The sequence below is a fragment of the Nicotiana tabacum genome, chromosome 9 (assembly GCF_000715075.1).
Source record: "Nicotiana tabacum cultivar K326 chromosome 9, ASM71507v2, whole genome shotgun sequence".
NCBI classification, from domain to species: Eukaryota; Viridiplantae; Streptophyta; class Magnoliopsida; order Solanales; family Solanaceae; genus Nicotiana; species Nicotiana tabacum.
This window is the reverse complement of record NC_134088.1, coordinates 30,241,662-30,256,298: the sequence shown is the minus strand read 5'-3', so window position 1 is coordinate 30,256,298 and position 14,637 is coordinate 30,241,662. Positions and strand designations below refer to the sequence as shown.

Genomic DNA, 14,637 nt, shown 5'->3' with positions numbered 1-14,637 from the left:
GATATACAATTTATTTGGATAGATTTGAGCGGTCCAGAGGTTAATTCAAGCAAGAAGACGATTTTTAGAATATCGACATAACTTCAAAAAGGTAATTGTCTGGCCTAACTTCCAGTGGGAAATTACCCCTTAGGCATCGAGTCTTGTGTGCCAATGGTGAAATGTGAAAAGCCGTGTACGCGAGGTGACGAGTACGTACTCAGGCTTATATGTGCTAAACTTATTGAGTTAAAAGTCTTGAGCATTTTGGGTAGTAAATTGGATAATAGTTGGCATATATTTAATCATCTGTTTTCCATACCTCAAATCACATTTATTGAATTTATTTTTATATGACAATTTGATGAAATTATTACTTGTATATTTATGTGAATTCCGTGAGTTTGATGGTTAATATTTCTTGGAATTTAATTTCATTATGGATTTTCCCTCTGCAAATAATTAATTAAATGAACTTAAGAAGAGGTGTTAATATAATTATCTAAATTTGGATTAATGAAGGTGTGCCCTGTGTTGATTATTTTTCTATCTCTGTTGATTGTTTTTGAGGTTTTATATATATACATTGTGTGGAGCCTTGGGCTATTTGTTGTGAAATTAATGGATTTTGTTATATCTTTGAAATTTGGTTGTGGCCATTGGGCAAATTGTGATATGAATTGATTTTGTTATGTTGTTGTGATAATTTTCCGTGTAAATTGTTATGTTGTGTGAGTTATTATTTTGGGGAGTTAAGGGTGGCATTTCACCATTGATATTATGTGGGCATAAGGGTGGCATTTCACTGTTGTTGTGTTTGTTGGAATATTGTCTGGGCGGAGCGATAAGGATGACTATTGGAGCGAGACAATATGAGCGATAATGGTGGCTATTGATATTGTCTGGGTAGAGCGATAAGGGTGGCTATATGAGCGATAAGGGTGGCAATAGGAGCGATAAGGGTGGCTATTGCCAGGGACGATATGTGATGATGTGGAGTTGTGGTGTTGGTGATTTTTATGTGATGTTGTGATTTTCTTATGTTTATTTTTATTCCTTGTGCAATTTATCTTGTTGTTGGTAAATTGATAATAATCTGATTTATATTGAAATTGGGAGCATGTGGCTATTGTCAGGCGGATTATAAAATGAAATGGTGGCACGAGGTGCCGTGAGTAAATAATGAGGATATTGACACGTGAATTATTCGTGCAGTTGTGATATGAAATGTGGGCACGAGGTATTGTGATTAAATGATAATGATATTTGGCACGCAAATTGTTCATGCAGTTATGATAAGAAATGAGGGCACGAGGTGCCGGGGAAATAATATGATTTGATTATGGGCAGAAAGTGCCGTGAAAATATGAAAAATGGGCTGAGACCCGCGTTTACGAAAAATATGAAAATGGGCTGAGACCCGTATTTTTATGACTATGAAATGAGATGTCCCATGGTGATCTTTTTAATTGAAAGAATTATATTCAAAATATTTATTTGGAAGGATTTTTATTCAAAAATAATTATATGAAAGAATTGTATTTGAAATATATTTATTTGAGGAAATTATATTAGAAGAGATTTATTGAAAGAATTTATATTCAAAATATGTTTATTTGAGAAAATTATATTTGAAAAAGAGTTTTATTCGTAAAAATTATGTGTGAAAGATATTTAATTGAAGAACTTGATTTAACTAGGTGTAATTGTGTTTATCAATTGTTGAGCGATATTAATGGTGATATTATTGTCTTACTGTGCACATCACTGGTTGTTTTATGTTGCCCTTATTGTTATTTGTTTCTTATTATTTTGTATACAATATTGCACAGGTTATAAGACTAGTGAGTGTCTCGACTGTACCTCATCTCTACTCCACTGAGGTTAGTCTTGATACTTATTGGGTACCGACCGTGGTGTACTCATACTACACTTCTGCACATTTTTGTGCAGAGTCAGGTATTGGAGGTATCGGACTCGGACATAGTTAGAGTGAGAACGCAAGGATTCAAGGTAGATCTTCTTGGTCGTCACAGTCCATTGGAGTCTTTTTATTTCATTGTAATATTAATTTTTAATCAAACAGTACTGTATATTCGGTACTCGTGATCATTCTATGAATTCAGTTAGAGTTCGTGACTAAGTACTACCAGTCTTGGAAGGTTGTTATATTTGTGATTATTTCCGTTGTTGGCTTATATAAAAAATAAATGGCTTGAAATGTAATTGTAATCGATTTACCTAGTCTTAGAGATTAGGTGCCATCACGACGCCTCTGGTGGGATTTTGGGTCGTGACAATAATATTTTCAAAGATTTGATAAATAGATTCATAGCTAAAATAATTTTACACTATCTATGTATTTGTATTTAATTAATTAGTTATAAACAAGATATTTACTTTAATTATCTTTTAGGTTAACAAAATAAGCTACTATAGCCAGTTATTTAATTTGTTATCGCAACTCACATTAATTTGGTGTTGTAAAGAAACTAACAGATGTTAATGAAACGTTTAACCGGATTCCATATAACTTTACATATAATTTTATACAGATAATAGCTAAAGTAATCATAAGATGTCATATTAGTTTCCAAGCTTTGCCACCATTTTTATTGTACTTCTTCAGCCTTCCAAAAAACATGACAATAATCAGAACGAACTTTCCCATATTACTCCATTTTCCAGTAAATCCATATGCTGCATCCTTGCAATGGTCATCTGGTTTTAATTGCTTTGCACAACTATAGCCGGCTGACAACCCAACATTCCCATATGCACTGCAAGATTATCATTATCATTAGATACATGAGTTTGAAACAAAATAATCATTTCACTCATAATAATCTTATTCTTATATATTCAATAATCTACTGCTTTAAATTGTTGTTCCAATTAAAATGAATATAAGTACAGGGTTGATATTCGATAACTTAGGTAACGAATTAAGTTAGGAGTAATCCTCCTCATAAAATTGTGGAGTGCCTACATTCAAGAAACCTAGTGCAATTATGGTCCATATATATTAGTTATCATCTGCTTCGAACAATTTCCACCTGTGAAAAAAAAAAGTGTGTGGGAAAATTAATATTCATTTTTTGGTTTTCGATCAATTTCCGATACTCGTATTAGGACCCAATTAAATTTGGATTCGCGCCGAAAAATCTCATATTAGAGGATAAAGCGCTCCTTAACAATGGTAACTTGGGGCTCAAACTCAATACTTCTGATAAAATATGAAGGACTACTTACCATTTTACCACAACTCTTGGTTGGTTAAAGAAATATCGATGTTTAAAAACCTCTAGTGAAAGAAGAAAAAGTCAAAAATATCATTAAAATTATGTTTGTTTAATTCCGAAATTAAAATCTAGAGGTTGTACAGAAAGGAAGAAAAATATGTTAGGGATTTACCTGACGACTTCAAAGACAATTTTGAGTACACTGAAGTTGAGGGGATCATTCTTCATTTTGTCTCTCTCTGTAATACAAATAATAACGGTGAAAATGACCAAATAAGAAATCTGTGAGAGTGATATATATCCCATTAAATTGCTCCCTTTTCTCCTCTTCATTGTTTCTGTAGTTTTCAAGCCCTCTTCATAAGTATCAACCGGCAAAAAAGAAGTAGAGGGTGGTAGATACCTGTAGTGACAATTAAATTAAACCAAAGGTAGCGCAATAAAACATCAGTTGTGATATGTAGATTTCTACTTTACAATGACGAGATTGCGTTAAAGATTCATTAAAATTTTCTGTGTATACTGTTAGAACCTTTTTGTTGTTCTCCAGTAATATTTAGCATGGGTTGGTTAATAAAATGTGACCTTTTAGCATCTTCATCTTCTCTTTTCATAGTGGGAGATGAGGGAATTAAATATTTTTAGTAGGAAAAACACAAAATGATCAAATAGTGGATGCTTAGTATATGGAAGTGTATCCTGTATCAAGAACCTTACCGGAGACCACGTGTAACACCCCGGAAAATTTCGAAGAGTTTTAAGACCATTGAGAAGATTAGCGGGTGCTAATTATATTAATTCGGGTATGAACATGACTGATAATTTGAATGATATTAATTGATCATGATAATATATGTATGAGGTGCGCACAAGACCATCAATTGAAAATTTTATGATAGGCTAAAGTTTCAAGTGGGTACGCACAAGACCACACTTTAGACGAGCATATCTACATATATATATATATATATATATATATATATATATATATATATATATATATATATATATATAAGGAGTTATGTGATGTGTCACCTATCAAATTAAATCTCTTCGGGTTTAGTTTCTAACGCTTCAAACCGTTTGTCATTTCGACACTCCTACAAGAAGTTCTCACCAAATTACTACAGGCTAACATAATCCATTCTGCGGCCAATTTTGCGACCGCAGAAGTAGTTATGCGATCGCAAAATGGTCGCAGACCTGTCGAGTGAAGCCCATTTCTGGACATCAGTTTTGCGTTGCATTATGCGACCCGCATACCAATTGTGCGGTCTATTATGCGACCGCAGACCTGAATTCAGAGAGTTCATATTTTTATTTTCATAACCCGGCCCCATTTTGATAAATAGCCTTTGGGGCTTATTTTGGGTTGTTTTTCTGAGGGTTATAGATAGAGGTAAGAGCATTTTAGAGAGAGAATACGTTAGTTCTTCATCTTGAAATGAATTTCTAGAGAAAAGGAGAAGCTCTTCCACCATGGATACACTTCAAGGTAAATTATTTTGGTACAAAGATGATTATATAACATCATTTAGTGATAACACTAACATTATTATGGATCAATTCCATAGGAAATTGGTTGAATCTTCAAGAACACCAAAAAGAGAAAAAGTTAGATTCTTCTACCAAGAGGTAATCCCTTCACTTAGCTTCAATATATGTCATATTGGAGTACGGGTAGCATGTTTATGAGTTTTATTTGAAGTTGTAATGGGATATTATATGAACCCTAAGGAAGGGTCTTGAAAATGATATTTTGGGCAAAAAAGAATATGAATAGTGATGAATCGATATAAAAGGAATTGTTTTGAGTTTCTAATGATTCCAATAGACTTGATAACTTAATTGATGAATGAATTGAATGTGGAATCACCACTTGGACAAGATACAACACTAGTTCTTGAAATTGGTATTCTTGAACATAGGGTTTTGTTGGAGAAGACAATGAATAGTGACTTAATGATGTTGGGTAATTAACATAGTATTGTTAATGACTCCAAATATGTATTAAATGATAAGAATGGAATTGTATAGGCTGATGGGTGAGCCCGTTGGATAATATGTGATGGTTGAAGGCTTGTTGCCGAATTGTGAAACCTACATGGATGTTTATGAATCTTTTCGTATTTATTTTGATATAGTTGGGATATCTAATGGTAGGTATTGAATTGTGGGTGATATTTGGACATTTTAATCAATTGGAGCATTGTAGTATTTTCGGAGTTTGAAGGTTGAGGTAAGTAACACTTCTAAACTTGGTTCTGAGGGTATGAATCCCTGAATTACATGTTGTATGAATTGTTTGGAGATGACGCACACGCTAGGTGACGGGCGTGTGAGAGTGCATCATAGGAATTGTGACTTAATTGATTCTGTGAAGTTGCATAATTAAATAAATGACATTATCCACACATCCTCCACACATTCTCCACGTGTTAGAGAAATTGAGCTGAGACTCATATTAAAGATCATGATTTGGCTACGCGCCGATATATTTTAGGACCCCCATGAGTCATATTGTTGTTGAACTATTTGTTTAAGTTTACAATTTTGTACTAAGTCACATCTATCACTTGCATATCATATCTCAGTCTTTGTTGTCACTCATTGATACTTCATATCATCATGTCGGGTTGATTCTTCATGTCATTGAGAGCTTGAGAGACTGGAGATTCTGAGTGATAGTTATGTTTATTTATTTATGCCTGGATCTGGCTATTATAGCGCTTGAGCTGAAGGAGCCCCTTGTGTGGGGGGAGGGGGGATGGAACGAGCCTTATGGATATATATATATATATATATATATATATATATATATATATATATATATATATATATATATATTGAGGGATGGATTTTTTCTGGGCATGGATCTTGCCCGAAGCATTTATATTGAGGGATGGATTTTCCCTGGACATGGATCTTGTCCGAATCATTGATATTCGGGGATGGATCTTCCCCTAGGTTGGATTGGCCTTATACAATACTGAGTGACTGACTGTCAGTTGATGGATATACGTATATATTTGGGATGGATCTTCCCTGGGCTGGATTGACCATATACAGTACTGAGTGATTGAGTATTTTAGATCGTGAGTACACAGGAGCTTTCACTTAGGTGCATCACATATAGTATGTACATTGGCATGTAGATACAAAGATGTCATATTCCTCATATTGTTCAGAATTAATCTGTTTTATTTGTACTGAAAGCAACTATTGAACTTGAAAACATGCCTACATTTCTGTATTGTTATTTCTATACTGGACTGTACCTGCTGAGCTCGTCACTACTTTCAGCCCAAAGGTTAGTCTTGTTACTTATTGAGTTGGTTGTACTCATACTACACTCTGCACCTCATGTGCAGATCCATGTGCTCCCGGATACGACGGTTGTTAGACTTCTGAATTTATTTTGTGGAGATTATCAAGGTAGCTGCTTGGCGTCCTCAGATTTTGACTCCCTTCCTTTTTAATTATTGTACTGTTCTATATTTTCAGACAGTGATTTTATCAGTCAGACCTTGTATTCATTTAGATGCTCATGTACTCAGTGACACCGGGTTTTGGGAGTGTTTATATATGTATTTGTGAGATTTCTTTTGCTGAATTTAAATTTTATGTTTTCAAACTTAAAATATATGATGATTTTTTGAGATTCTCGGCTTGCCTGGCATTGAAATAGGCGTTATCATGACAGATGAGATTTTGGGTCGTGACACCACGATATATTTTGGAGTCTTACAATAGTAATTGCTTCCTAATAGCTTAGCAAGTCCTGTTATTTTATACTGACATAAACTGAGAATCTTGCTAGTTTGGGTTTAACTTGTTTCCTACTAAAATATGCGATTATCGTATCTAAAAACTTAAGTTGGTAAAGGAACAATCACTTATATTTAAGTAATGATATATTCAACAAATAAAATTATGCGTATTTAACATATCCCCTTATTGCATGACTAATTCTTTCATTAGTCATGTATTTCAAAAAAATAAATAATAATGATTAGCAATGAGACCTGAACCAAAGACATATATCTGTCTACTATAGTAGAGGAGCCGTATCGGTTCAAGGGTGATTAGTTGAAGCATCTTCGCCAAAAAAAATATATTGTGTTTATAGAATAAATTTAATTGTGTGGCAATGTAATTTAAAAGTTTAAACACTTAGAGATAAAATATATTTTTATCTATTTAATTATATATATTTTCAACATCCCTCTCGTGGGGGCCTAACTGTCTTTCGCGAGACTTGATTCACACAACATATTTTGAAGCCACGATAAAATTGTGGGGTCCATCCCATTGGTTGGCAATAGCCTTGTGCCTATTTTGCTTATGAATTTACTTTGGCAGAGAAGTTTGGCGGAAGATTTTACTTGGAGCCAAAGTATGCAAAGATGTGGAGGAGAATTAAAATTCTCCTTAGCATACTTGGAACCCACGGTTATTTTCTCCTACAAAAGCAAGAGCTCTCTCACTTCTTCAAACACACCAAAAAGCAGAGAGAATTAATAGAAGTTAGAGAGAGTAATCTACAGATCGTAGTCTGTGAGATAAATAGTGAGTGCGAGTAATATTATTGTGAGGTATTTAAATAAAGAGTGTTATTTCTTTCGAACTTGTAGTAGTCTCTTGACATTACTAAGTTGTAATATTATAATGGTAATATTGCTCTGTTCGGGTATTGTATTTTATCCCGTTAAAAAATTTGGTATCTTTGTTACTCTCTTGTGTTATTTTATTTAACGTGAATATCATTTCTGGGCGGGATTATTATTATTTTTCCAACAACGTGGTATTAGAGCCATGGAAAATAATGGTCCGTTGTCTTTTCAGTACTCTCGTCTTATAAAAGATCATTATGAGAAATGGTGTCTACATATGAAAGCCATTCTTGGCTCCCAAGATTTGTGTGAAATCGTAGACAGAGGGTATGCAAAACCCGATAATGAGAAAGATCTGCCTCAAAATGAAAAAGATGTAGTCTTGGTAAAGACAAGGAAGACGGATCAACAGGCTCTCACCCTCATCCACCAATGTTTGGATGATGCCATATTTGAGAAGGTGCAGATGCTACCACCTCAAAAGAAGCTTGGGAGATTTTACAAAATTCTCTCCAAGGAGTTGACAAAGTAAGGAAGGTAAAATTTCAAACTCTAAGGGCTAATTTTGAAGTTTTAAAAATGAAAGAATTCGAATGCATTTCGGATTATTGTTCAAAAATGAAGGCTATTGTGAATCAATTAAGAAGATACATGGAGGACATAGAAGATGTCCGTGTGATAGAAACGATCCTTCGCACTTTAACACCTAAATTCAATTTTGTGGTGTGTACTATTGAAGAGTCTAAAGATTTAGACTATATGATGGTGGAGCAATTGGAAGGTTCTTTACAGGCCCGAGAAGAAAATATCAAAAGGAGACAAGAAGTGTCATTGGAGCAACTTCTTAAAACTCAGGCATCCTTAAAGTATTATGGATGTGAAAAGAGCTATTGAGAAAATATACGGAGACGATGTCGTGGCAGTAATGGAAGAGGAAGAAGTAATAGTAACAAGTTCAACTATGAAGTTAAAATCCACCAAACATTCTTTGATCGTGGTCGTGGACAAAGAGGAGGAAGAGGACGTGGCTACTACCAAGAAAATAATGGAGGTATGACAAATAAAACATTGAATGTTATAATTGTCATAAATTTGGCCATTACTCTTGGGAATGTCATAGCAATGTTGAAGATAAAACTAATCTTGTTGAGAACAAGAATGAAGAAGATGAGTTGACATTGCTGTTGGCACTCCAGGAAGAAGATATGGATGATTGTAGCTCGTAGTATTTGGACAATGGAGCAAGTAATCATAAGTATGGATGCAAAGAGAAGTTTGTGGAGATCAATAAGACGGTGAGAGGTAATGTATTCTTTGGAGATACCTTAAATATTCAAATCGAAGGGATAGGTATGATTCTGATCTCCTGTAAAAATGGTGACCACAAGTTAATTCAAGATGTTTATTATGTCCCAAAATTTAAAAAGTAATATTTTGAGTTTGGGCCAACTTCTTGAAAAGGAATATGACATCTACATAAAAAATATGCATCTTTGATTTAGAGATTGAAGTGGAATTCTAATTACTAAAGTGCATATGGTAAAGAAATGATTATTTTCTCTAAATCTTAAGACAATTGATGCAAAGTGTTTGAAGGTTAATGTGAAGGATGAATCATGGTGTTGGCACATACGATTTGGGCACTTGAATTTTGAACCGCACAAATCAATGGGCGAAAAGAACATGGTGCATGGGATACCATCAATCAACCATCCCAATAAATTGTGTGAAGCTTGTTTTCTTGGAAAACATGCAAGGAGGACTTTTTCAAAGGAGTCCTTATCAAGATCAACTAAACCGCTCCAGCTTATTAACATTAATGTGTGTGGACCAATCAATCCATCTTCCTTTGGTAAAAGTAAATACGTTTTGCTTTTTGTTGATGACCTTAGTAAAAAGACTTGGGTTTATTTCTTGAACCAAAAATCTGAAGTTTTTGCTGCTTTTAAAAATTTTAAAGTACTTGTGGAAAAATAAGTGGCTATGAAATAAAAGCTTTAAGGTCCGATAAAAGAGGCGAATTCACTTCAAAAGAATTTAATGACTTTTGTCAGTCTCATGGAATTCGTAGCCCTCTAACGATACCTTATTCACCCCAACAAAATGGAGTTGCATAGAGACAGAATCGAACGATTCTTAATATGGCTAGATGTATGTTGAAAGATAAACGTATGCCCAAGGAATTTTGGGCCGAAACTGTTTCTTGTGCAGTTTATTTGAACCACAGGTCTCCAACAAGAAATGTTAGAGATCAAACCCCTCAAAAAGCATGGAGTGGAAGAAAGCCAAGTGTTAAGCATTTGAGAACCTTTGGGAGTATAGCATATGCTCATTTACCATAGTAAGAGAGGCCGAAGCTTGACGATCAAAGTATCAAGCATCTGTTTGTTAGCTATGATACAAGTTCAAAAAGCTACAAGTTATACAACCCAAGTAGCGGCAAAGTGGTGGTTAGTCGCGATGTTGAATTTGATGAAGAATTAGTATGGAATTGGGAAGCTCGAGAAGAAACTTCATATAATTTTCTTCCATACTATGGTGATGTAGAAGAAATAGAGACCGTGGAACCTGTGCAGGATACAACTCCACCTTTTTCTACAACCAATGTTGCACCTCCTTCTTCCAAAGAAAGTTTAAATGAACAACCGTAAAGGACGAGGAGTATTCAAGAGCTCAATGAGGACACATAAGATGCTACTAATTTTGATTTTTATATTACCTCTTTGTTGACAATGAACCAATGAACTTTGATGAAGATGTTACAAACAAAAGGTGGAGACAAGCCATGGAGGAGGAGATCGAGTCAATAGAGAAAAATAACACTTGGGAGTTAACAACTCTTCCCAAGGGTCATCGGGCAATTAGAGTAAAGGCAAGACATTGACTATGAAGAAGTCTATGTACATGTTGCCCGCATGGAGACGATTCGTTTGCTGATCTCTTTGGCGGCACAAATGAAGCGTGAAAGATCCATCAATAAGAGGTCAAGCCAGCCTTCTTGAATGGCTATCTTGAAGAAGAAGTCTATGTTGAACAACCGCTGGGATTTGTGGTCAAAAACCATGAAGCTAAAGTGTTGCGGTTGAAGAAAGCTTTATATGTATTGAAGCAGGCCCCACAGGCATGGAATAATTGCATCGACAAGTATTTTCAAGACAATGAATTTACTCGTTATCTCCATAAAAATGCTCCTTACCTTAAAGTTCATACTAATGGAGATATCTTGCTTGTTTGTCTCTATGTTCATGATCTTAGTTTTACGGGTAATAACCCAAGTTTTTTTGAAGCTTTTAAGAAAGATATGTCCCGTGAGTTCGAGATGACAGATCGATATAGGGTTCATGTCATACTACTTGGTCCTAGAAGTGAAGCACATGGAGGATGAAATTTTTATCTCTCAAGAAATCTATACAAAAGAGATTTTAAGAAGTTCAATATGCTCGATTGTAACCCCGTGAACACGCCAATGGAGAGTGAGACAGAATTGTCCAAGTTTGATGCAGGAGAAAAAATGGATCCCACATTTTTTAAAAGTCTTGTGGGAAGTTTGAGATACTTGACGTGTACCAGGCCAGATATACTCTTTGTAGTTGGAGTAGTAAGTCTCTTCATAGAAACTCCTAACTCCATTCACTTGAAAGTCACTAGAAGAATTCTTCGTTACCTAAAAGGTACGACTGATTTTGGGCAATTTTACTCTTCTTCTAGTGACTTCAACCTTATGGGATTTTGTGATAGTGATTATGCGGGAGATATTGATGATAGAAAAAGCACAACTGGTTTTATATTTTTCTTCGGTGATTCTGTTATTTCTTGGAGTTCAAAGAAATAATCAATTGTTACTCTCTCGACTTGTGAAGCTAAATATGTAGCAGCAACATCATGTACATATCATGCTATTTGGCTGTGAAGATTATTGAAGGATTTCAATTTACAACAGATTGAAGCTACATAGATTTGTATTGACAACAAATCTGCACAAGCACTCGCAAAGAATCCAGTGTATCATGATCGAATCAAGCATATAGATACAAGGTATCACTTTATCAGAGAATGCATTGCCCAGAAGGAAGTCGAGCTCAAATATGTTAAGTCTCATGATCAAGCTGCGGATATCTTTACAAAGCCTCTCAAGTTTGAAGATTTTTAGAGATTGAGATCAAAACTTGGAATGAAAAAGAAAAAGAAAAATTAAGGGAGAGATTGTGGGGTCCATCCCATTGCTTATGAATTTACTTTGGCAGAGAAGATTGGCGGAAGATTTTACTTGGAGCCAAAGTATGCAAAGATGTGGAGGAGAATTATTCTCATGTAGCACACTTGGAGCCCAAGGTTATTTTCTCCTATAAAAGGAGGAGCTCTCTCACTTCTTCAAACGCACCAAAAAGGAGAGAGAAGTAACAAAAGTTAGAGAAAGTAATCCACAGTTCGTAATCTGTGAGATAAATAGTGAGTGTGAGTAATATTGTTGTGAGTTATTTAAATAAAGAGTGTTATTTCTTTCGAAGTTGTAGTAGTCTCTTGATACTACTAAGTTGTAATATTATAGTGGTAATACTGCTCCGCTCGAATATTGTATTTTACCCCGTTAAAACATTTAATATCTTTGTTACTCTCTTGTGTTATTGTTATTTATCATGTATATTATTTCTGGGCGAGATTATTATTATTTTCCCAACAGCAATTACTAGTTGGAACAAAAGGCTGGGGAAGCGATTCTATGGCTCTTCTTGCTAAGCTTTATATTTGCATGGGGAAACTATTTTATGTGAATGTTTTACTTGATGTATATAAAAGTATATGTGTAACATATATATTGTAATCGCATAAGATGGATGATCGGCATGATGATATATAGAGTTTTTATGATATTTTGAGTAATAAAAGTGGACTTTAATGTCTAAATATCCCTTATTAAAACAAGTGATATAGGAAAAATATAGTTGGAATATCAGCAAATTATGAAAACAAATCCTGCTCTGCGAATATTAATCAAATATTTTCCTTGAATTTTTCTGTTTCCCATTTCAAAATAACCAATTATAGAAATTGATTTCATGAGGCAAATATTCTTTTTCAAAAACATTTTTTATCAAGCTGACCACACTCTATTGGAACTTTGCCCGGGAAAACTCCAGGGACAAAAGCATAAAAAAGGTTTAGCAGATATTAATTCACCAACCGACTAAAGAAGCGAATATTCAGTAAACTACTTGATCATGAATATTGTTATTAAGTGGAGAATGAACTATGAAGATATGCATTATCTCTTATAAAAAATAAAATGCAAACCCTGTCCACCTAGTCAGTTTCTCACCCAAAAAAGACACCTAGTATAGGGATTTCAATTTTGCCTAATGTTTATATTCTTGACGATCACTAATGTTTATATTCAAGGGTTTATTTATAATAAGGTTTTGTGAAGTAGGTGGAGTTTCCTTATACTAGGCTCCTTAATTAATAACCTTTAAAAAATCGTAACAGCAATCAAGTGACCATGTCAGAATATCTGGAGGAGTTAGAATATAATATTTCTTTCGAAATCATGAGGAATTTCTTATCTTTACTGGAAGAAGATGCTATACCATTTAAACATTGTTTATAATAGTAGCATCATATACTCTTCCTATACTGACGCATAAGAGAATTGGTTGAAATCTTGACCATATTCAAAAAATAAAACTGGAATGTACACATTCACACAATCCATTATCCATGCATGCAAAGTCAACTATTTAGAATCATCAATATGCGAAGACTATATCCCGATTCTTTCTTTCTTGAGCCAATAAGTAATTGTTTTAAATATTATTTAGATTATTGTAATAATTAATTAATATGTTTCATTTTATATGATAGATATTGTATACGGTTAAACCGGGCCCATTCGATTTTACTATTTGACCGAGACCGGAAAGTTGCATCGAAAGACGGCCTCGTAACGGAACAGACTAAATCACGAGAATAAGGTACCGAGTTAAGAATCGAGGTACCTTCGAGATCGAGGCTTGTAGCGATCGAAGCCAAATGAGACAAACATCGAGCAAGATCGAAGATAACACAATAACAGAAAGGCGAGATATCCGTGATTGGTCGAGAATCATGGCGTAAATATCGGAACGGATAAAATCGGAAACGATTAATTAGCTAAATCATGGGATTTTCTTCTGTAATTAGAATTATACCATAAGTGGAATTCCTCTACTATATAAATGTCACGACCCAAAATCTCACCACAGGCGTCATGATGGCACCTAGTCTCTAAGACTAGGTAAGCCGATTTCTATTACATTTTGAAGCCATTTTTTTTAATCTAACAGCGGAAATAATTACAATACACAACCTCCTAAGACTGATAGTACTGAGTTACGAACTCTAACTGAATACATGGAATGATCACGAGGAGCGAATATACAATACTGTTTGATTACAAATTAACAGTACAATGAAATGAAAAGACTCCAAGGGACTGTGACGGCCAAGCAGCTCTACCTTGAATCCTTATGATCGCGCTTTAACTCTGCTCAAGTCCATTATCTTCAATACCTGGCTCTGCACAAAAATGTGCAGAAGTGTAGATTGAGCACACCACAGCGGTGCCCAGTAAGTATCAAGACTAACCTCAATGGAGTAGAGACGAGGTACAGTCAAGACACTCACTAGTCCAATAACCTATGCAATATAATATACAAAATAATAGGAAACAAATAATAATAACGGCAGGATAAAACGACCAGTGATATGCACAACAGACAACAAGAACACCATTAATATCACTCAACAATTAACAAACACAATTACAC

The 14,637-nt window shown here is 34.6% G+C and overlaps 1 protein-coding gene across 1 annotated transcript; it reads right to left on the bottom strand.

Annotated features, from left to right (window-relative positions):
• Positions 1–2,560: 2,560 nt before the first annotated feature.
• Positions 2,561–4,702, bottom strand: LOC142163840 (putative cation transporter HKT1;4). The gene is made up of 3 exons (XM_075220985.1): positions 4,647–4,702; positions 3,394–3,624; positions 2,561–2,759 (listed from the first exon to the last, which is right to left on the bottom strand). The coding sequence occupies exons 1-3, from the start codon at positions 4,700–4,702 to the stop codon at positions 2,561–2,563; spliced, it is 486 nt and encodes a 161-aa protein (XP_075077086.1).
• Positions 4,703–14,637: the final 9,935 nt, after the last annotated feature.